Below are 25,320 nucleotides of genomic sequence, written 5' to 3' on the forward strand. Positions count from 1 at the left end.
AGTAAGGTTCAGAGGTGGAGCTTTTAGGCAAGGATTAGGGCTCTCACCTCATCACTGGATTAATCCATTGACACCTGAATGGACTACTGGGTGGTTGGTAACTATAGATGGTTGAGGCATGGCTGGAGGAAACAGGTCACTAAGGGCATGGTCTTGGATTGTCTCTTCTCTCTCTTTCTTTCTGTTTCCCAGCTGCCATGAACTGAGCAGTTCTCCTCTTCCACACCCTTCCACCATGATGTTCTGTCTTACTTCAGGCCCAGAGCAACATAGTTGTCCTACCACGGACTGAGGCCTCTGAAACCATGAGTCAGAAACAAAATTTTCCTCCTCTAAGTTGTTCTTGTCAGGTATTTTAGTCACATGAAAAATCTAAAACAGTATTTTGTATGTTATGAAGTATGGGTATAAATTAATCTTTTTACATTTGAATATATAATTTTCATAATACCATTTGTTAAAAAAACCAAAATTTCTCCATTGAACTGCCTTAGCAACACAATTAAAACTTAACTGCCCACAAATTTAAGGATTTAATTTTTAACTATTCTATTCCATGGTTTAATGTCTATTTTTACATCAATAACACATTATCTTAATCACAGTAGCTATACATGATATTTTGAATTTGTGTAATATAACTCTTTCTTCTTTGTTCTTTGTTTTCAAAATTGCTTTGACAATTCTAGTTCTATCTATTTCTTGTATAATTGTAGGGTCAGATTGTTAATTTCTACAAAAAGATGGGTAGGATTTTGACAAGGTTAGGATTAACTCAACAGAGAAATATGGTCATAATGTCATCTTAACAATAATGATCAATAATATTCAATCTATGAATATGGAATGAGTTTTCCATTTATTTTAATCTTCATAGGTTTCTTTATCCAGGTTCTTAAATTTTCAGCATATAAATTCTGAACATATGGCATTAGATTTATCCCTAGTCACTTTATTATAATTATTTGAAGAGTTCTATTTTAAATTTTGTTTTACACATATTCATGGTTAGTACATATAAATAGGATTGTATGTGTGTTGATGAAATTCCTTTTAACTCCAAGTTTGTTAAGAATTTTTTAACATGAATAGGTGTTAGATTTTGTTGCAAATATTTTCTATATTTATGAGAATGATAAGATGGTTTTCAAACTGTGTTCTAGTAACATGGAATATTATATAATTGATTTAGGGGCATCTAACTAAACTTGAATTCCCAATGTTAATCCCCATTGATCCTGGTAGATAAACTTTTTTATATGTTTCTGAATTCAGCTTCCTAATATTTGAGGTTTTTTTTTGAGGAATTTTTGCCCCTATGTTCATTTGAAAGAGAAGATTATGTGTAATGTCTACCTTAGATATAAGGGTAATTCTAGCTTCGTGGGATGAGCTGGAGAGTTTTCCCTCATCCTCTTTTTAAAAAAAATTTTTTACTTGTTCTTTTTAGTTGTACATGAAGTAGAATATATTTTGATATATTTATACAAACATGAAATATATCTCATTCTAATTAGGATCCCAGTCTTGTGGAAATACATGATGTTGAGATTCACCGTGATGATTATTCATATATGTACATAGGAAAGTTATGTCAAATTCATTCCACTGTCTTTCCTATTCCTATTCTCCATCCTTCCCCTCACCCTCTATTTCATGTAGGTTGGTTTTACTTCATCTTTAAATATTTGATAGAAATCATTAGTAAACTTATCTGGGCTTATAGTTTTTCTTTGTGAAAAGATTTTAAATAAGCAGTTCAATTTGTTTAAATTACAGATCTAACCATGTTTTCTGATTCTTCTTGAGTTATTTTTTATCATTTTTTCTTTGTATGAATTTATTCATTTAATGCCTATTTGTCTATTTTGTTGGCATAAAATGGCTCACAATATTCCCTTAAAACCCTCTTAATTTCTGTAAGGACAATAGTTATACACTTTCACTGATAAATTTGGGAAATTGTGCCTCTTTTATTTTTTTCTTGATAAACTAAAGATTTTTTTAAAATTTTATTATAGCAAATAACAAACTTTTTGTTTAATTGCTAAACAACTTAGCAAGAACCTTTCTCAAAAAAGTTAAAAATAAAAAGGGCCGGGGATGTAGCTCATGCCCCTGGGTTCAATTCCCAGGTTTTCAAAAAGTGACTTAACATTTATAAAATATAATTTATTCATTCCAATTCTTCTCTCACTCTACTTGGAGTAATATATTAATCGTGTATACATGTTACATCTATATGTTTTATATTCAGTAATACAATGTCATAACTATTGCACTAAACAATCTAATGTCTTCTAACAAATTATGAGAAAAAAGGATAATTCATTAATGGAATCTTTTATATTTGCTCACATATTTCTATTTCCATTGTTCATTATCCCCCGAACCAAGTAATAGTTGAGTATCATCTTTTTTCAGCCTGACAGACTTCCATTTGCATTTCCCTCAGACTTTACTGATTTAAAAATGTTATTAGCCTTTATTTCTGAAGGATAGTTTTGTTAGACACAGAATCATAGTTGACATGTGTTTTTAAGCATTTTGAATACATTGGTGTATTGCCTTTCTGTCTCTAGTTTAGATAAAAGGTCAGCTCTTAAACATGAATTTTCTCTGCTTGTAATGAGTTGTTTTACTCCTCCCGCGTTAAAGATTTCTCTTTGTGTTTTTCTTTAAATAGCTTCACTATGATGGATCTATTATTGGGTCTCTTTCTGTTTCTCTTAATTGGGATACATGGATCTACTTGGAGTAAAATATTAATCATGCTTTCTAACAAATTCAGTAATTTTTTAGCTGATTTTAAAATAATATATGTGTTTTCCCCCATGTTTCTTTCCTCTTTTTCTGGAACAAATTCCTCTCTAGAATGCTTGCTCCAATATACACATGTATCTGTTTTTTTTGTTTTTGTTTTTGTTTTTGTTTTTAATGACCACTAAAGTCTCCTTGTTCATTATCTTCCTTGAGTATTCCTTCAACATAAAAGAAAGTGTGCCTGAGTCTAGAGCTTGAATAAATCAGACACTAACCTATGTTGTCTTAACGTTGGGCATGGATACTGGTCATAGTTTGTTGACCTCTGACCATTTCTGTTACTAGATAGAACAAAGCTTCTGTGGCAGAAAAGCATAAGAGCTTCTCAAACATGAAGAAGTAATCAGGTGTAACCACAGATTTTTTTTTTTTTCTTTTTTTTGGTATTGGGATTGAACACACAACTACTTAATCACTGAGCTACATCCTTTGTCCTTTTTTCTTTTTTTAAAATCTTTTATTTTGAGTCAGGGTCTCTCTAGATTGCTTAGGGCCTTGCTAAGTCTCTGAGGATGGCTTTAAACTTTCAATCCCTGGGCCTCAGCTTCCCAAAACTGAGGGACTACAGGCATGTGCCACTGTGCCAGGCCATGGGTTCTTAAAAGCAACTTGCAATTGCTAAGTTAATAACTATTATGACAAGCAGTTTATATATAGATTATGAATTCCCATTACTCTTTTAAAATTAGACAAGAAATTTTGAAGGGAAGAATACATTATCTTTGAACAACACTCCAGTTAAAAACTCTAGTTAAAATCCTGTTTACTAGCAAATTGTGTGACAAAGGACACTTTATCTATCTCATGGCTTCTTCATTTGTAACTTGCAGATATCAGTACCTACATATTAACATAGGATTACTGTGAAAATTAAGAGGTAGCATTTTTTAAATGTTGGCAAGGTAAGAATTGAAAAAGTCCATGAGGAATTTAGGCAATTATAAATGCATTCAGATAATTGGTTACATAATCTTTTTAAAATTTCTTACATACAAAAGTATTATATCTCATCTGAAATTTATATTTAGAGTAGACAAAACAGGACAGAATGTAATACAAATTTTTAAAAATTTAAAGCAGTTGAGAAATCAGTTACTTGATTAAAAAAAAACAAATTCTAATGTTTAAAATTAATGATGAGAAATAAAACATGATTTTCACAGTTTTTAAGGTCACATGATGAACAACTTATAAATTTATGTTGATATCAGTTGGCAGATATCCATCAAATTACTCAGACTTACAAAGAATAACAATTGTGGCAATTTATATTAGCTTACTGTAAAGTCTAGACTCATGGATTTTTACCTTCCACTTACGAAATTTTAGCCTGTCAAATGTAAAAAGCCCTAAAGCAGTTCATGTTAATTTTTGCAGTGGCAGACACAAAGGATTGTTATTAGAAGGTACCAAGGAAATATTTTAAAACAATAAATGTGCATTATATTACAGCAGGTGTTCGTGAAAAATACTGATGATACAATTACAGATTTTTACATCCAGGTAAAAGATTCATATTAGTACTATCATTTTAGTAAAAATGTCTAAAATGTCTCAACTTCTTTCAAAACTGAGGATACTGAAGATGAAATATGTTAAATACTTGCTCATGACACACAGCTGGTAGCACAGTCTCCACCAAGACTGAATATTTTCTGATTTACTTACAGTGCTGTCCCAAGTTCATGTTCATCTCTATGCTTCCTAGCAGACTTAAACAATCTGTGTATAATTTTGTTACATGGAATTCTGTCTCAACCATAATGCAGTACATACATTAGGATTTAGAGTCTGTTCACTCAATCACTTGAACATTCAACATGTACTGAGTGTCTATCATGTAACTGACACTTTTCCAAGCACCAATGAGAAGATCCAAACTACTGGATCTACTATTTAATTATCTGTGTGATTTTGGACAAAAATCTCCTGAGATTCAAGCTAATTAGTAAAACAAAGATGATAACATCAACCTTCCTTGGCAGTTGAAAAATCAAATCAGATAATGTTCTTGAATATAACTAATAAGGTCTTCAATTTAGGTACAATAAACATGTTACTGAAAATGAACCACCAGGTAAACAGGTGTCACAAGAATTCCAAGACTTAAACAACACATCTGAGACTGAACTTAACATCTTGCACATATTCCTTCCCCAACCACATTCCCTTTCTTAGCACTGGCTCCACTGTCTACCCAATTATCCAAGTCACAGTCCTGGAAGTCATCCTGAATACTTCCATCTTCATTAAGTTCCATGTCTAGCCAGATACCACACTCTAATAGGTGTGCCTCATAAGCCCACACATTCATCTCCTATCTCTTCCTATTGCCAAGGACTTTTTATGTGCACTTATCACATAATGCCTTAAGTATTTCAATATGTTCGTTCCTTTACACTGGCTACATGACCTAAACCAAATATAGGAAAGTTCAATAAAAACCTATGGGTTTAAAGGGTGAGAATCCTTACGGCCTTTTTCCTTACTCCATCCCTTAATTGGGGCAGAAAACATAAAAATCCTCTAGATAGGAAGTTAGATAAGCATTCTCTATGGGAACTGAAGTCTTCTCCCAAGAAAAGACTTCCATATGCTGCCATCTGAGGAGCTGCACCCCATCACACTACAGTGAGGCCCAGAATTCCCTAGCTACCCAGAGCTTCCATCAGCATCGTAGTGTTTGGCTCTTAAATGTGGTTGACAATAAAGATTCTAGGCAGCAAAGGATGTTTCCAATAAAAGAGAAAGACCAAAATAGGCAAACAGAAAAAAAGAGACAGACAATACAGAAAAAAACTTCAAGGAACTATATTTATTCTTAAAGATAGAAGATAACTCTTCAGGTCTTCTTTTAGGAGATATCCTTAAATTCACTATCCAAGTTTTGTGAATTTTTAATTTCTGCTAATGTGTTTTTGTTTCCAAGAAATCTTCATTATTCCTTGATTGTTTCTATTTTATGACCTCATGTTCATCTTTAATGGACACAACATCCCAACAATCCTAATAGGTTAGCAGTACCTTCACCTTTGGATAGAAGAGAAAACTGGGGCACATAAAATTTAAAACTTGCTCAAAATCATATATTTAGGCAGGAGTGCACACCAAATTTGGAACCAGGCAGGTAGACTTCAGAACCCAGACACTTACCCACTAGACTAAACTGCCTCTTGCTGGTCACTAAGCCTATTGATTAAAATACAAGCTAAGAGTTAAGCATGCAGCTTGAACCCCATCACTATGCAATTGAGAAACCCTGGGGAACAAGGTAATCTCTAAGGACTTAGCAGTCATATTAGCTTATACAGGATTAAAGCACTTCAAACAAACATGGCACATTTATTGACTTAAAAAACATCTGTCAATTAAAGTGCTAAATTCAGAACTGTCTAAACTGAGCAGAGAATTGTTGATTCCTAAAGGTATTAGGACCTGTGGGAGACACCTAGTTTAACTGGTCACCACTGCTTGGGGTCAGATGTGGTAATAACGCAGGGTAAAGGGTAACTCAAAATTCTGTTTATGATCTCTGTCAATTTAGAAATCCATTACAAGATGATGAACAATTCAAAACACCAACAGTGACAAAACACAAACATGTAAATGAATGGTTTTCCTCTTGCCCCCTCCCCAGCTGTGCCTCAGCTCTGTTACAGAAGGAGCTTGTGTCCAGCAGCACCCCTTCCTCTCTCTGCCTGCTCTCTCAGGGTAGCTTCCAGGATCATGAGGAAAAGAGGCTCCAGGATAGGCCTGCATGTCCTCTGGTCAATGCACTCTCTTCACTAGGAAGGTGAGTGGGTGAGAAGGGTCTCGGCATCAGTCATTTGACCAGATGATTTCTATTTTCACCAAAGATGATTATATACCTATTATTTTGGTTCCACTTGATTGTTGAAGTTCTACATCTATTAGACAACATATTTGAATTAAAAAAAAAAAAAAAAACTTCTGGAAGAACTTGGGAATCCAATCAAGATTCATAATATTTTATCTTTGAGTAAATATGTCTGAAATCCCAAAAACCAATGTGGAAGTAGACCTTTATCATTTCACATCTACTCAGCAGCCTTGGGGATCTCTATCACATCAGATCTCTCCGCTTCCAACCCAGACGAACTACCAAAGTCTCATTTCCATTCACTGCCCTGACACAGAATCTCCCTCCACAGGTACCACAGCTCAGAAGTCATTCCATCATCCAGGAAGAATCACATTTTTCTTTAAAAACAACAACAAATGAACAATAACAAAAGAGCCCAATCACCATTGAGAAAGTTAATTTGTCTAAAATATACATAAACATCAGTAAAAGGAAAGTGATGTGTTGTCAAAACCCCTCTAAGAGTTCATTTTTCTTCTAAGGTTCAAAGATGAAATTGTCTCTGTCCACCGTTACCTACAATGTGTGTGAAATTGAGAAGAATAAACACCTATATTGTGGATCCAAATTCATGCCCACCAGGATCTTCAGAATGTGACTTTATTTTTAAATAAAGTCTTCACAAATGTAACCAACTAAAATAAAGCCACACTAGATTAGGGCAGAACTGAAATTCAATGACTGGTGTCCTTCTAAGAAGAGGGTAAAACACAATGATGCACAGAGAAGGTCATGTGAAGACAGGCAGAAAATGGAGTCCTGTCACTATAAACCACAGAACATCAAAAATTGCCAGGAGTCACCAGAAGCTGGGAAAAAGCAAGCCAGCACTTCTTCCCTGCAGCCTTTACAGGGAGAATGGTCCTGCCAACACCTTGATTTTGGACCTGGAGACACTAGTGCTATAAAAGAATAAACCACTCTGTTTGTGGTAATTTATCATAGCAGCCCTAGAGAAGTCATGCAGCACCCCAAATATGAAACTTAGACTGGTTAATTACCAGTTGAGCCAAAATTCAAATATCAAACCTAACATTCAATCTTCACAAGCAATTATATCAGACAGCTACAAGAAAAAGAAATGTTGTGGTTGATAAAAACAACAACAACAAAAAATTATTACATAGCTTGCAACATAAGATATAAAGATGTGATGAAGAAAATCAAATATAGTAAATACAATTTTTAAAGGCTCAGTTAAAAATCAGTCCTATTTTCAACTTCATAACTTTTAACAAGTTTATAAAAATGATAACATAGTTTGTATGCTAAATTTACTGTACTATTAGAAATATTTTAATTATACAATTCAAAATCAGTGACTAAAGGATCAAAATGTTCATTTTATAAGCAGCATAACCATTTCCAAATGCCTGAAGTAAAAGAGATTATCTTTTTTTCTTAACCTCCTTCTCAAATTCTGTCCACCTCTGCCTTGTTGAGTTCCACATTTTTTGTAAGAAATCTAGAATATTTCCACAGAATTCTAGTAGAATCAATAATGACAGGAAAAAAAAAAAAAAAAAAAAAAAAAAAACAGAGAAAAGGAGGAGAGGGAAAGAGAGAAAACCAGGCAAAACATCGGGGACATTTAGATATGTATTAAAACTCTAAAACCAAATGAAAAGTTCAATATTACAGAGTTTACCATTTGAAGGTCCTTTTTTCCTCTACATGTTTTTCCTTTCCATTAGTTACAAGGTTGAACTCTTTTGTTCCTTCCTCATTGTGAATCTTCCTCATGCTACATGGACAATGCTCTCTCATCTTTAATGACTGTACATATCCGCCCACACACAGGGATCCCAACACCGGGCTTTGCACATGCTAAGCAAGCACTCCCTCACTAACCACATCCCCAGCCCAACTGTCATCACTTTTATAAACAAACATTTTTGCCTTACTGTCCCTCCCCACAACCACTCCCCTTTTGTTTGTTGTTGTTCTTCACATCGCTTAACTGTAATGGAGATAATGCAACCCTCTGCATGAAATAAATAATCAAATGCAGCATAAATTCAGATTTTCTACTTAAAATCTATCATAGTGTGATGTTTAAGTGTAGACCCTGAGATGTAACTGCCCGGGTTCTCAACTTTTAACTCTTGACAAACTAGCTGTGACCTTAACCTTAATGTGGGTGACTTAACCTCTCCATGCCTAACTTTCTTCACTTTAAAATAGAAATAATGATAGTACATACATTAGCACATTTTTATGAGAATTGAGTACCACTAGGCTCTGGCTGTGTATGCACAGCATGCAAGCACACACTAAACACTATCTAATGATACTGTTACTATTTGAATTTGAAATTGTCCTTTATTAGAGTATATAAATTTAAGAATAATTCTTCCCTAAGAAAGCCATTATGTATTCAAGAATACAGGAAAGAAGACAGCTGGTTCCCTCGCCTTCCTGTTCTGGGGAGATCTTAGAGAAATTTTTTATATTCTATAGAGAATATAATATCACAGAAAAAGAGCAAATACATTTTTAAGGTTGTTTTAAAGATAGGCTATCATAAGACCTTTTATCCACTGCCTTTCAAATCTCCTGACCCTTATCAGTAGACAGAACCATGAGGATATAACACTGAGGATTCCAATTTAAAATAGAAAAGCTGCTACTTAATTTCTCTAAGCTCCTATCAAAGGCAGATTGAGTCTCAAAGAACCTGAACCTGAATTAAGCCATTATGCACTCCAGTTTAAAGAGACAAAATGCAAAGGCCCGCCCTGGATGCAGATCTGGGTAAGAATAGGGTTGCTTGCAAGCATTTCCACTTTAGCTGAAAGCCTTAAGTCAAAGTCTAAATTCCTAGGTGAGCCTGAGAGTGGAAAGCAGCCCCTTGAAAGCACTTCACTGGGCATAGTGCTTTTCTATTTTGAAATCTTCCTGTAGTCGACCTTTTATGAATGAAGGATTGACCGGAACAGCAAATCGAACTCAAAGTGTTCCCTCTCCATTGAGCAAGCCAGGCTGCACCCTCATCAGTGTGAAAATGGACATGGCCCAGCTTGTCTCTCACCTTCCTGAATACTTCAAGTTCTACCACTAAGTACACGTAGGAGTTATGGTGCATGAACTTCTAGAAGTACCAACAGGATAAGACAGAAAAACTTAGCCACAGTAAATAGCTTTTTCATCCACAAATAAAGAGCAGAAAAATAGGACTATGAAAGACAGGAATGAGAAGTGAAGAGGGCAACAAAGGACCAAAATTGACCTAGAGTTTAAATTTTTTCACTCATCTTAAAAGCCATTTTATCTCTATTAATGGAAGAACTTCAGATTACGTAGAGAGAAATGAGAGCGAGGAAGGGGCGGGGGTATGAAAAGGTGGTGGGATGAGACAGACATCATTATGTATGATTACATGAATGGTGTGAATCTACACCATGTACAACCATAGAATGAAAAGTTGTACCCCATTTGTGTACAATGAATCAAAATGTAATCTATAAAAATAAAAAAAACTTTAAAAAATCATTTCAAAGTCGGCCTTTATTAGGAAAACCTCAAAATACTTTAAAATATTTTAAATAATATGCCATTTTGTGACCAGTCCCTCCAGGCCTCAACAATTCCATCACTCTTGATCTCCAGGGCACTCAAACTCTGAGTTGAAAGAGTCCTTAGGAAACAAAAACCGCAAATGCCAAAGCAGAGAGTTCCTAAGAGATAGCAAAACCAACTTCTATTTTCTGCAAGTAGGGTTCAAGAGCCCAAAGCTACGAAGTCACAATGACTGAACTGTGTCCCCCAAAGTTCATATGTTTTTCATAATGTGATTGTGTGGCTATGGAGACAGGATCTTTACAGTGGTAACTGTGTTAAGATGAGGTCATCAGAGTGGTCCCTAATCGAATATGACTGTTGTCCTTATGAGAAAGAAGGTATTTGGACACAGACACAGAAGGAAGACCATATGAGGGCCAGGGAGAGAAGCCTAGAACAGATCCTTCCCTCACCACCCTCATGAAGAGGGTCATGCTAGCATGACCTCAGACCTCTAGCCTCCAAAACACTAAGACAATAGCTTCCTATTGTTTAAACACTCAGTCTGTGGTACTACCTAGCAGCAGCCCTGGCAGAATAGCTGGGGGGCAGGAAGGGAGTGGGGTTGTCTTCTACTGTGATGAAAGGCAAAGCCAGGATCAAACCCTGGGTTCCAGACTCCAATACCCAGGGCAGTCTCCCCCTCTTGACAAGGCCTTGCTGCTAACTCCCTGCCTTCGCTCCTTTGGAACTCTTAAATGTGCCCATCATGTCTGTTTCCACTCTCCTTCTTGACCTCTCTGGCCCTCCTGGAATGACACAGCAAGAAGGCACTCACAGATGCCAGTGCCTGCTGTTAGACATCCAGGCCTCCAGAACTGTGGGCCAAATAAATTTGTTTTTTATGTAGAGAAAATAAGTAAACTTGTTCGACTTCGTAAGGATCATGCTAAATATACACTGCTCATGCAGCACTCCTCAGTGAACACCACTCCCACATCACCGACAGGACATTTTCATACTGATGTCTCATGAACTCGAAATGTCTAAAATCAACCACTTCCAAAGGTCAGTAATGACACTATTTTGGAATCTAACAAGGTCTAGGCATAATGTTTAACTCCTCAGACAAGTCTTCTAACTACGCCAGGCCTCAATTCCATATTTATATTAAAATTCCATAAAATAAAAGATAAACCCCCTTTCAAAGGGATAATTTGAAGATTAAATTGAGTAACAATCCCTTCAAACTACATTGTGTTAAAAAAAATTGTCCACGTACTCACAAACTACTTCCCTCTCTGGAACTATTTTTTCACTCATTCAGAATCAGAACTATTGATATTTTCCTTCTATATCATCTATAATCAATAATCTACATATCTCTGGCATTTCTTCTTCAAAATATCATTTTATCCCTGCTTTCTAACAGAACCATAATTCCAAGTCTGTAGTACTTTGAATGACTGATTTATCAGCTTCTAGCTTCCACTTTATCTATCTATATTGTACATACCATCAGATTTCTCTATTAATAATACAGTCAGCTGAAGAGCCACAGAAGCTCACTGACCCACACAATGCAGTCCCACTCATGCAGCCCTGCATTCTACAAAGCGACTGCAGCCAAGGCTAGTTCCCCATTCATCTCCCTGCTCAGAATGAAGTCATCTTGCCAGCCAAACCCAGCCCTCAGTGTGCCCAGGTTCACTGTACTCTGCTCCCTTGTGTTGCCTTGAACTTGCCCTTCCAGGTGTCCTAGGGCCTTGCCCCATTCCCTGCCAGTGTTAATAAGCAGATCACAACAATTTCCATTTGACCCTACTTGTTTCTTCCCTTGAATCTCCTACAAATGGACCTACTTTGTCACATTAGATGCTATTATCATTATGAACTTGCTCTTAACCTTGAACCTGGACCAGCACCAAAAGCAAGGAGAGGTATTAATTCTGCACACATCCCACAAGTGGATGCCTGCAGGCCAGTTTCATTTCCTCCTGTCCTTTCTGGCCTCGTGTCTCCTGGCCCTCTCCTAATACCTCACATTCAAGTCTATCAAAATCAAATTCAATAGCACTGTCCAACTTGCCTTCCTCCACAGCTCAGCGGAACCCAGCTGTTCCATCTCAACCAGTGGTTTTCAGTCTCATCAGGCACAGAACCCTCTTTATACATTCCAACTACTTTGCTCTTACTATGAACTGAAATTCATACCAAATAAGATGTATGCATTGTATAATTTCAAATATTTATAATTTCAAATGTACTAATCTACATCTACAGGTAACTAAAACACGTGGATATATGTGAAATACATACAGACATGTATATGAAAGTTTGCCTTTTCTATTATGAAATGAAATTGATAGAAATTGGACATATGCATACATATAATTTTAAATATTTATGTATAATTTCAAATATATTAATCTATATATAACCAGAACAGTAAAGAGAAATAAAAAGTAACTGATAATAAAAAGTATATTTAAATATAGTAATAGGTACAACTACATTGGAAAGCATTGAAGCATTGTGCTAACATCTATATACAGAATCAGCATAAATGCAACCACTATAAATACAGATTGAGATACGTGTATTACATCAGTGACTTTAATAACATAAGCAGTACTACCATTAGTTACATATTTAATGAAATATGTAAAAGTTAAAGAAGAGCATTCAACAAAACACAATTCATTTTTCTTTTAACTTTATAATGCAGTTGTGTTCCTGGGAAATTTGGTATGCAATAAATCTCTATAGATCATACTTCTTGTTGACATTTGAAACAGCTGAGGGTAGTAGTCTCAGGAAAATAAAACAAGTATTTTACCCTGCAAATGCCTAATAGTATAATCAAAAGCCTTGTAAAACATAAGATAATTGTTCATTGTATTAGAGCAGTGAATGACAAATTTTTTTCCCTAAAAGGTCAGATTTTACAGAAGTACAGGGGACAATATAGTCTGGCACAAGAAAACAGCCACCAACAATACATAAATAAATGGGACTGGCTATGTTCAAATAAAACTTCATTTGCGGGGCTGGGGAGATAGCTCAGCTGGTAGAGTGCTTGCCTTGCAAGCACAAGGCCCTGAGTTCGATTCCCAGTACCGCAAAAAAAAAAAAAAGAAAAGAAAAGAAATAATAAAACTTCATTTGCAAAACGAGGCAGCAGGCTGCAGGTGCATCATGGCCTCTCTAGAATGTCTCACATATACTGAAAGGTGTCTGTCACTCACTAAATGTCAGTTGCTCCATTCAATTACTATGACAACAAAGACACACCTCCTAGGGAGCAATGACCACTCCCCCTTCATCCCACCACTAACTGAGAATCCTGATCTAAACTACATTGCTATCCGCCTGACAACCACTCCTTTTCTATGCCTGCCTGTATGCAACTTCTCTTCAATTTACTCTTCGCTGTTTACCTTAACCCTAATTGAAGGCCCAGCCAACACCTTAGCTCCCTTTCCCTAATGGAGGGATTTCTTTAAAAATGAAAATATTTTCAAAATGATTTGACAATGATGTACCAACATATATTATTCCTCAACTTGTTATCTATATGCTCTGTCTACCACCAGGAAGGCAGATTCCTTGAGGAAAAAGACTCTATCTAATACTCCATCATATTTATAGACTCTAGCTTAGTGACTTTCTATAAGTTACTCAATAACTATGATAGAGTGATTGCCATGCTGGATGGTGAAGATATTCCTGTGAACAATCAGTAAAGATCCATGAATTCTCTTAAGATGATATGTGACTAGAGAGGGGAAGAAACCATGTCAGATTTCAATAAGAACCATAACAAAAATAAACAGGGTGATGAGTTGGTAAGTAAAGATGGGTTGGATAATGGTGAGCAGCTATTTTAGATAGGGTGGTCATAGGAAACTTCTCTCAAAAGAGAAGATTTAAATTGATACCTGGTATCTAAAAAGAGTCACAGAAGAGCATTCTAACCAGGGAAAAGAGCATGTGTAAAATCCCTGAAACAGAAACCCCTGTGACATGGTTGAAGAAAAAACAATCAATACAGTATCTTATACAGTTTTAAATAAGGGGAGTGATATAATATGATTTAATTCTTTAAGAAGATTATACTAGTTTCAGAGTAGAGAACAGATAATAACTCCAGATAAGAAGCAGGGATTTCAATTTAGAAGCACTTGCAAGGAAGAACTGATGATATCCTGAACTGGGGGCATTATGGTTTGCATATGAGGTGTCCTCCAAAAGCTTCTGCTTTAATGCAGGAATATGCAGAGATGAATGATTCTGAGAGCTGTGATCTAATCAGTGTATCCTAGTTTGAATGGATCAACGGTGCTAACTGCAGGCAGGAGGGGCATGGCTAGAGGAATGTCATCACTGAAGGTGTGCCCTGAAAGGATTTGACACCTTTTCCTCTCTCTCTGCTTCTTGAACACCATGAAGTGAGCAGCTTTCTTCTTCCATGCACTTCTGCCTGGATATTCTGCCTCACCTGAGTGCAGAGTAAGAGTCAGCTGACTATGACTGAACCTCCGAAACTACAAGCCAAAGTAAACTTTTCCTCATCTAAGTTGCTCTTAGTGGATATTTTTGTCACAGCAGTGAAAAGCTGACTAACCCAGAGGGTGACACCGAAGAGACACTTGTGCTATATATAAACAGATTTGAGATATCTTTTAGAGAAGTAACCAAATTCGACTTGACTTGTTCATTGGCTAGATTTGGATAGAAGCAGCACTGGATGTTACCATTAGGAATGCAGGAAGAATATGGTTTGGAATATGGTGGAGGGACAAAAGTGTTATTTGGATGTAAGTTTGAGGTCACTGTTATGCAATGATTGATTCTTGAGATGGAACCAGCCTTGTGTTCCCACAATGAGCATTGCTTAATAGTGATATATTATTATTTTCATATATTATTGGATTCAAGAGGAGATGCCAAGTTGGCAGAGAAATGAGATGGAGACAAGATCTTAAAGGGATGCAGGTATCTAGGTCATCGTGGCGGCTATTTAACCTGATGAAATGAATAAAATCACCCAGGAAAGAGTACTTATTACAGGAGGGGGGAAAAGCCCTTCCCTGTCCTGAAACTCTCCAAATTTTAGAGGAAAAAGCCAGCACAGGAGGAAAAGGAAAACTTAACAACTTACAAAATCTGATGTCACAGAAAAGAATGTTTCAACCATGTGCAATCTGCTAAAAGGATGGGTAAAATAAAACTGAGAGTTGTACATTTCATTCGGTGAGAAGGAGGTAACTGATGAACTTTGTAAGAGCAGTTTCAGCTAAATAGGAATGAAGGAAGCCAAACTAAAATGAAATGAAAAGAGGAATGAGAAGAAAGAGAGTAGAAAGAGAAAGCACATTTCTCAGAAATAAGTAGTGTAAATTGTAGTGATATTTGTGAGAAACAAGCCAGACTCATGAGAATACATGTAGTTCACCAACACCTTCATACGGTTATTGAGGTAAACCACTGCTGTTGACCTTCTCTGGTTCCATAGAACAAGTAGCGGTGAGCTTTTCAATGCAAAAATAAACTGATCTCAGAGGAGATAATGTGTACTTTTAAAGATGTAGAGATAAAGCTACTAATCCTAAGAGCTATGATACTAAACTGAAAATTCCCAACAAATAAGGGATGATACTTCATTTTTCTTCAAGTAGAGAAACTTTTCTAGGCAGGAACTAATTTCATAAAAATTAAAATCTTATATAGTAATTACATTATAAAAGAAATCTTTAGACAAATGACAAAGTAGGGGAAATATTATAATATAAATCTCCCTAATATATAAAGAATATTATATATGAATAAGAAAGTCAATAGAAAAAATAGTAAAGGACATGTACAAAGAAATCAAGAAAGAAGAAATTCAAATGATTAATAAGATAGCACAGCATGAATCTCTCATCATTAAAAAATTTCCCATAGACACATGAATATAGAGCAATGTCACACTAATATGTATTTAGGAGCTCTGCAAACAAAATCAAATATATAAAATTCCTCAATTACCATTAAGGCATAGCAGTGTATTTCCATATCTAAACATACAGCAGGATAGTCTTAACTTTTTTTATTTTTTTTGTCAATGGACCTTTATTTTATTTATTTATATGTGGTGCTAAGAATCTAACCCAGTGGCTCACACATGCTAGGCAAGGGTTCTACAACTGAGCTACACCCCAGTCCTGGTCTTGTCTTCTTAATGTTAATTTGATATAAATTTGTTAAGAGTCACTGATATCAGCATATACACTCCTATGAGAAATATAACAACTTAACTTAAAAACTCAGCATATTCTGAGACGTATAATACCCAGTTACAAAATCATACAAACACAAAAGTACAAACAAGTAAGAGTGCCTACCTTCCCTGATAGCAGTGAAAGGGGTACCCTCTTCTTCTTGTAGCCTGATCACCTTTAGGGCTACCAACTTCCCATTTACCCTGTGGGAAACAAAAGAAAAGATGGAAAGTGAAAATATGTGCCTACTAAGGCTCTAATTGTCTTCCTTACCATTTATATTTTATGCAATTTTGCTCTGAAAATGTCAGTGACTCAATTACACCACCACAGCAAGATTAATTCGGTAAGGTTGGGAATTCTATATCATCATCATAAATATTCACATTTTAAACATTCACACTTGCATAGGCCAAGATTTAACTGAAGTTTTCTGTGATTCACTCTGTTCCTTCCAGAATGAAACTAGTATTTAACAAAATCACCACAACTGACAATTATTCTCAGATTAATAAAAAAACAGGCACTCAAAATAACTTTTTCTTTGTTTCTCAATAGCTTCCTTCTTTGTTTCTTTTGCTGAAACGTCTGTACCTTCAGTCTTTGATGAAGTCATTCAGTCCCCAAGGACAGAAATGTGACACTCAGCCTTTTCTCCTCTCTCTCTCTCAACATCATCCATTCTCCCATTTTTTCTATTTTTTAAAGAGCCGTCTAAGATTATATTTGATCTGGTTGTTTTATATTACAGTATATCATCAAAAAAGTTATGAATATACTATTACAAGATTACACAAGACCTATCCAAAGCAGATGGCTCTTCCAGACACATTCTAAAAGTGTTGACTAATTAAAAGTAAGATTATGCTATGGAGATAACATTTTATCCAGTCAATTCTGTCAACTATTGAAAACATGATTATCCATACTGGTGATCTTAATTGCTCCATTTCCGACAATTACAAGGTCTACCAGCATACTCAATTTGGTTTATTTGTTAATTAAAATATTTTTTTAAAGCACACATTAAAAATGGGAAGGATACAAGAAGGTATTTGGTGAAAAATAAATCTCCCTGCCATATCCTGCTTCAGCCACTCAACTCCCATCCTCTGGGTCATCATTCACCATTATTCATTTATACTTTTAGGTCCATAGACTTCCAAAGACATATGTATCACATGAATACGTGCACGCACACACACACACACACACACACACACACATATATACAGAGTACACATACACAAATGATAGTATAGAATACAGAGTACATTGTATACTGTTTTGTCTCTTAACAACTATTTTGATGACTATCTTATATATTTATAGAAAACTACCTCTGCTTTTGGAAGACCAGAGGGTATTTCTTTGCATGAGTGTAGCATTTTAATCCTGGTCCTCTACTGATAGCCATTTAGCTTGTTCTCAATTTTTGGCTACTCTAATGATGCAATGAAAATTCTTGTACACATAATGTCATCCATGTAAAATTGTCTGCATTATAAATTCCTAATTTTGATGACTATTGGAAATGTTTTTGATACAGAGGATACCAACTGACCCGTCCCATAGCAAACAATGAGAGCTTCTTTTCTTTCCCTGTCACCTATGCTATATGTCATCAGTATTTGATTTTGTCAACCTGATAAGTCACGAATTGTTTCTTATTACAATTTAATTATTATTATTTCTTTCTGTGCTGGGGATTTAACGTAAGGCCTTGCATATACTAAGCAAGTACTCTACCACAGAGCTACAGCCTCAGGTCTCTTGCTGCCATTTACATTGCTACCAAAGATCTTCAGAGGTTAAAGAACCACAAAGAAGTTCTCCTGTGACCCAGAAAATGCAGCCCCCGCATCTGAAATAAAGAATACAAATGTCTTTTTGTAAAAACTATATCTATCTGCTCTATTTTTTCTCAAACAACTGCCACAGACACAAAACCCAAAAGGCCAAGAAATTTGTCACAGTCAACCATCCCAGTGGCATTTGTCATTGAACTGATAGCCAAGTTCATTCTTATTGGTTACAGAAAAGGGCTGAGGACATCTGATGCAAGGCTCCACAGAGCCACGTCCTGGAGCTCAGAAGCTGTGCTCTTTTCTCCTAATTTCAGCTAGAAGGACGGGCCTACTGCCTTGCTACTCTGCCACCTCGTGTCTTGAGTACATTACCTTGATATCTCCCATCCTGTGTGTGCCCCAGGTACCCAGGTGCAGGCAAAACATTGTGATACATGTGGGGTTCAGCTTGAGTCTATACCTTGTGCTCTTCACTTTGTCCTTTAGGACTTAGGAAGCCTTTGGCAGAGCTTGAGGCTGCAAGTGCTGACATCTGTGCAGATTTTTCTCAGCCCAGCTGAGCTCATCCCTGGCTCCCTGAGGAGGCAGCAACTGATTCCAGGAACTGCTTGGAATTTTCCTCTCATTTACAGATATTTTCCCCTCACCCATAAAACACACAACCTTCCTCCCACAAAGCTTCCCATTTCCCTTGAGAAAGTTGGCTTGAATGTGCTGTGAAGTGAATTCTGGAACACAGGAACCTGATACTTCTGAAGATCACATGCTTAAAACACTCTCAGCCATGAAACCATGACTGACCTTTAACATACTGAGAGCAGTAGAGCCTCTTAATTGGCTTAGTGCTCTTCAAATGAAACTAAAGATGAAACCCCTGTAAATAGTCTCATAGGCTAATTTGCATTACTTTCATGGTGAAAAAAAAAATTTGAACTTATTTTCTATAACTGTATAAAAGAATAAGATGAAGGTTCATGGGAATACTAATTCTGAAATCTTCATGACTGAACTACAAGTATTAGTTTTTTGAATTGAGATTTTATCTGTCACATCATGTGAAACTAAAAATGTCCTTAAAATTTATATTACAAGATCCAGGAGTAGAGGGACTAAGGAAATAGTCCCTAAGGAAATAGTCCCTCTACTATTTCATACTTCTGCCTATTTCATACCTTCCTGGCATGTAGTATGTTTAGTGAATGAATATTGCTACTGTTCATACACTCACATTTTTTCCTCATACATGCAAAATAAATCCAGAATTAAGTACAAAAATCATTTTCCCAAAAATTATAGAAATACCAAAATTGTATAAAGCCTTCAACATCTCCTTTCATGTTTCTCTTCATTTTCTTTTTTCTCAGATTAAAGTTGCAGCCTCTTTGTTTTTGATGCATGTAGATATAGACAAGCTTTCACTTCCAAAGTTTTAGAATTTATAGAATGCTTTGTTAATTAACCTTTTTACACCCAATAGACATGTTTCAAAACACTCATTATCCTTTAATAATCTAAGCACAGACCACTAATCAGCATCTCCCTCTTTCCAATTGCTTCATTGGTTTCCCATTAAGAATCATATTGATCATCAAATTACTCTAACATCAGAGTCATTGTAACCTTCTCTTTTCTTAATTAGTTTCTCTCTACATGTCTGGACACTCACCTACTGCTGAGCCCCTCAGTTTTAGAGGCTCAGCAGTAGGTGATTTTAGTGACAATCTCAAGTCACTGGTTCCTTCTTCGGAAAAAAGTAAATTTCTGAAACTTTCTAATGTTCCACTTTTTGTACACATGAATTTGAAATTTCAGTATGACCTGAAATACTTAACATTCTAAGTAACTCATGTATAAAGTGTCAGTTCTTAAAGATATATATTATATTTGGAATAACAAAATAAACATTGTAGCTTCTAATTATCTTGTAGCTTTAAGTTATTTTAATGAAGACTCAAAACATGTAATTCAAACATTGATTTAAATAACTTAAAATAATTACAAAATTCGTATTGAACCAATCATTTAGAGCTGTTTACAAGAAAACACTGAGGATTCCTCTTTAACATGTCTTATTAATTAAATCAAAAGCTAATGAATAGAAAGCAATCATGGTTTGATTGCTAGTGGAGAATTAATTCAGGTAAACAATGTGGTAAAAAAACAAAATGCTTAGGGCTGGGGCATAGCTGAATTTTGGTAAAGCTCTTGCCTAGCTTGTGTGGAGCCCTATATTGAATTCCCAGCACTACAAAAAGTAATGATGGTCATTTTTTTTAAAGCTTCAAATTTTGATGCTAATACCACAAAACATTATATTGGCGACACTGACAAATATGCCTCCAGCTGCTTTATGTTACATATATTGGCACTTTATTTCAGAGATTCTCTACTGTTCTTATTCTTCCAACAATTACCATTCCCAGTGTGGCTTCGCTGCCAGGCACACTTCAGGCCCCAGGATGAGTGACTGGTTGCTTTAATTTGCCCATCACATGAGACGAGCTGTCAGGGGCAGCACAAGGCAGTTACACACACAGGTGAGACAGCTCCAGGCAGACAGACATGGGAAAACTGGATGGCCAGGCAGAACCGTGCTGATGTGGGATCCAGCTTTCAAACTAGTTCTAACCAGAAATCTCAAACTCTGCCAACTTCAGAAACTTGGCCCACAATTCTGTGCACCTTAAATTTGTAGATATAAAATTCTCTTGTGAGAGTGAAGCAAGGTGTGGAAGCTTTGAATAAAAAGAGAACAGTCTACTCGGGTTTTTTTGTTTTGTTTTTCATTCATTTGCTCATTCAACACTTTGCAAAACTCCTCACTTAGCTCAGGGTACATTTTCCAGTTTCAAAAGATGATGCTCAAAGAGAATTTGTTCACAGATAAACAATTCTCAAAGGAAAGCCTAAAGGCTTTCTATTCCATTAGTTACCTCAAATTAATAGGATAACTTAGCATAATAAAACAAAATTACAAATATTATCCAGGTCATCTTTGAAAATAGTGTGTATGCGCTAACACCTAGAAGAAATTATGTCTGGAGGATATAAAGGAAATTAAAGAATATACCTAAAAGAAATTTAATATACTCTAGGAAATCTAATATATTCTGCCTCTCTCATCCATTATGATTGTGTCTCAGGAGAAGTTGCTAAGAAAAATGATACCAGGTGCAGGCAGATACACTGTTCTTGTTTCCATGCTGTCTTGGTAGAAGGAAATGCAGATGCCACTGAGGGAGTGACAATAGCAAGCTGTAGAATAGCAAGGGCAATACTGTGGCTGAGTTTCTAAATTTTTGGAAGAATTATTTAAAATATTTGAAAAAAATTACACTAATGTGCTTCATTTATTAATACTTTCTTTAAAAAGCAGTTCAAATGCTGACTAAACTATATTATATATTTCAAAAATTAAAAGTCTAACTACACATTCACAGCTTCACTATTGTCATCTAAATCCAATTTTCATTTAGATACAAGTGAGAAGTTATCTCAAAACTAACCTTTGTTACTCTGGCATATCCTGATAGTGCTATCTACTGTACTTTATTAAAAAGTATTTAGAATAATTAAAACTTCAAGGTACACTATCAGTAATTACATCTTGTGCTAATCTTTATCAAAATTATGTAGACAGAAGTAGAAGATTAATGCTGATTCCTGTTAAATTAACTTCTTTTTAAATAAAATCTGAAAATTGACAAAATAGCGTATTGGCTATTTACTAGAATATGACTAACAATACAACGTCTGAAGATTTCATGCAAAGAGAAAATGCATTCAATCAAAAATTATTACCTCTAAAAATAAATTATTACTAAAGCATAGTTCATTATTATCAATATTTTATCAAACTTACAAACTCAGAATATTTGAAATACAAAATCAGACTTCTGAATGGTTTTTGAACATGAAAATGCTCATGGCAGAAACAGAAGTAAGTACATTTCAAAATTCCAAGGCAACCAATTTTTCACCTTTCCCAAAATAAAATCTGTCAACAAAGGATTTTAGAGCACTGTTATCTTGTAATTTGAAGTTTCAATAGTGATAATTCGGGCTCCCAAGGAGACAGAGAACCTCATTGGCTTATCCATTCTCAACTCCATTTCCTGAACAAAGCAGTCCCTCAAAGACTTTGGTGGAACTCAAATTGTTCTACAGTAAACCAAATTATTTAATTCTTCCTTATGTTGTGACAAAATTCTGCTTCTTGTAAGTTCCACTGTGACTCCAGTTCCAAATTCACAAAGACTAAACCAAGTGCTCTTCCACTTCCCTAAATGAAGTTTTAGTATCCAGACCCTCATTCAACAAATATTGAGAGATTATGAGCCTGTGCTTGGGATAAAGAATAAATACTACAGACATGTCCCTGCACTGAAGTGTTCAACAGTGTAGCCAAGAAGACAGACACAGCCACCTAGGCACAAAGATGAGTGAGACATAGCCAACGGAATCTGCAGTCTCCTGACTGTCAAATGGGACAATTTGATCATTGGTAAAATAATATCTGCAACTGAAAGACACCAAATATATTGTGAAACTAAGAAGAACACCCTCAATGGTCACATATGGTGGTGCCATGGAACAAGTTCATTAGTTTAAAATCTTTTTAAAATAAAGACACTATCTCAAGCATTTAATTTCCCCTTCACATTCCTTCATATACACTGTACTTCAGTATAACCAAACAGCAGATGTGGAGGTGTTTCCCTGTAAAGACCCATAACATGTCACAAAGGAAGAAGGAATAATAGAATTTGAATATTGCCATTTTGCTCACCATAATCACTTAATGGATTATCAATGATTGCTAAAACCACAAAACAGAGGCTATCCAGATTTAATGTACCTCCTGACGGAAACTTTCATGTTCTTCCATGGAATAAATCTAACCCAAATCAGACAACATCTTACTCTAAGTACTAATTGAAAGGATATAAGAAGCAAGCTAAATATCACAACTGGAATACGATCCAAAAAGTCCAGATCATATGAAATGCCAAAGAAATGAACCTAAACAAACAAATGTCAAGAAAGAAAAGGGGGAGAAGGAACACATAGATTAAAGGAACAACATACAATCTTAACTGCAATTAATATAGGCACCCAAACTTACCTTGATTGAAACAAAGTGTATTTGAACACTGACTACATACTTGATTATAATAAGAGAGCATCATGTCTCCATGTTATCATGAGATATTATGGTTATATGTACTAAAACAAAGTCCTCATCTTTCAAAGAAAAAATGTATAAAATAATATGATATTTGGAGTTTGCTTCAAAATAACTGGAGAAAACAAACACAGATGAAACAAGAGCAGTCACATGTTGTAAATGTTCAAAGCTGGGTGGTAAGTTCACAGGGGTTTACTACAACTGTGCTATTCATTAATTCCCATAAAACATTCGTAATGAATACACCCAATATAAATTGGGATAAATGTGATGAAGGAAAATTGCAACATGCTATATAAAAGATATAAAGAACCTATTTTAGATGAGACAGTAAGGAAAGCATTCTCTGAAAAGATAACATTTAAGCCAAAATAAAGATGATAGAAGAGTAAGCAAAGAACATTAAAGGCCAAGGGAACCACCTACAGAAAAGTCCAGAGACAAAGAATGTAACATTAAACAAAAACATAAGACGAAATCAAGCAAGCAAGGGAAAAAGAGGGAAGGAGGGAGAGCAGGTAGATGGAGCTAGCTGGGAAGTGGGGCAAACAGCTAGAGAGGGTCAGGAGCCAGATCATGGGCATCCTTTTGGGCAATGGGAAAGGGTTCATAGAAAACCAGTGAAAGATCTTAAGACAGGTAATAGCATGAATGCATTGTGTCTCCATTTCAGTTGCCGTGGTGTGGAGAATTCCTAAAGGCGGAGGGCAGTCAGCAAGCTGGAGTAGAGGTCCAGATGAAATCTGAAACATGGTGGCTCTCATGCTGGGGTACTGGTAAGAGCAATAGGGAACAGTAAATATTATTCTGAAAATAAAACCAAAATGTTGTCAGGATACACTAGATTGGATGCAGGGAAATTACTAAAGGATGACTCCAAATTTCCTGAAGTGTTAGGTTGTTTGGAGGTACCATTTATTGAGATGAGGAAATTAAAGAATTGGAGATTTAGACAAGTTTTAAGAATTTTATTGGGCAAGATCTGGGCCTGGAAAAATCCAAACGAGGTGTGAAAGGTAGTATTGGCGTGTGTGGGGTCCAGACCTTAGTACAAAATCTAGGCCAGAAATAAATTTGAGAGTCACTTGGAGGATGACTTCAGGGGACAGACAGTTTTCTGTTAAAGCAGGAGTAACAAAAACACTCAGAAAAAAACGGTAGAGAGTATGTAAGAATTTGATGATCAGGGAATAATGTTCTAGATCTAGGAGATAAGAGACGAGTCTGAAAGGTAGAGGAAATGGATACATACACAAAAATAAAGAATGAAGAGATAAAGTGCAGGTAGAGACAGCAAACACCAGAAAAGCACCAGCACTGAGGGGTTTCGGTTTCCCCTACTCCCTCTCTCAAGTACCCTTGTGTGGAGAAATGTGTCACTGAGGTCTTTGAACATGCTACATTCTACATTTTCTAGAGAAATCAGATTTTCTCCTTTTGAGGTCAAGTTGCCACTTCAAATAGGCTTTTATCTTCAGTAGCTTTTTTCCCCATAGAAAATGTTTCCAGAAAGCAGAAAAGAAATAGATATACTTCTTTAGGATATTATCACTTTCCCCCAATCTTGCATTACTAAATATGTTCTGACTAATTCTGACATACTCCATCTCATGCTATATCTAAAAATCAAAATCAAACCCATTCATTCATGATCTTCTTTTTTAAACATCACAGCATCACAAGCAGAGCTGTCATTACGTGAGCTGGGATTGAAGAGGATAAAATCTGATGCTCAACCATAGCACATGTCAAACTTCCCAGTCCAAATATAAGTTTAAAGTGCAATGCTTTCATTTCCTCGTGGAATCATGAATGTCTGCATTTCTCTGGAAGAAGCATATATGTCCATCA

At 35.8% G+C, this 25,320-nt stretch overlaps 1 protein-coding gene across 7 annotated transcripts in view; it reads right to left on the reverse strand.

The window, feature by feature from the left end:
• CDK14 (cyclin dependent kinase 14) overlaps positions 1-25,320 on the reverse strand; it is a 603,169-nt gene that overhangs the window by 367,206 nt on the left and 210,643 nt on the right. For all 7 annotated transcript variants that reach the window (XM_079152093.1, XM_079152094.1, XM_079152096.1 and 4 more), the window contains one exon: positions 16,597-16,676. In XM_079152093.1, coding sequence (XP_079008219.1) covers positions 16,597-16,676 — 80 coding nt within the window. The remainder of the gene's footprint in view (positions 1-16,596; positions 16,677-25,320) is intronic.

This window comes from Sciurus vulgaris, assembly GCF_902686455.1.
Source record: "Sciurus vulgaris genome assembly, chromosome: 8".
NCBI classification, from domain to species: domain Eukaryota; kingdom Metazoa; phylum Chordata; class Mammalia; order Rodentia; family Sciuridae; genus Sciurus; species Sciurus vulgaris.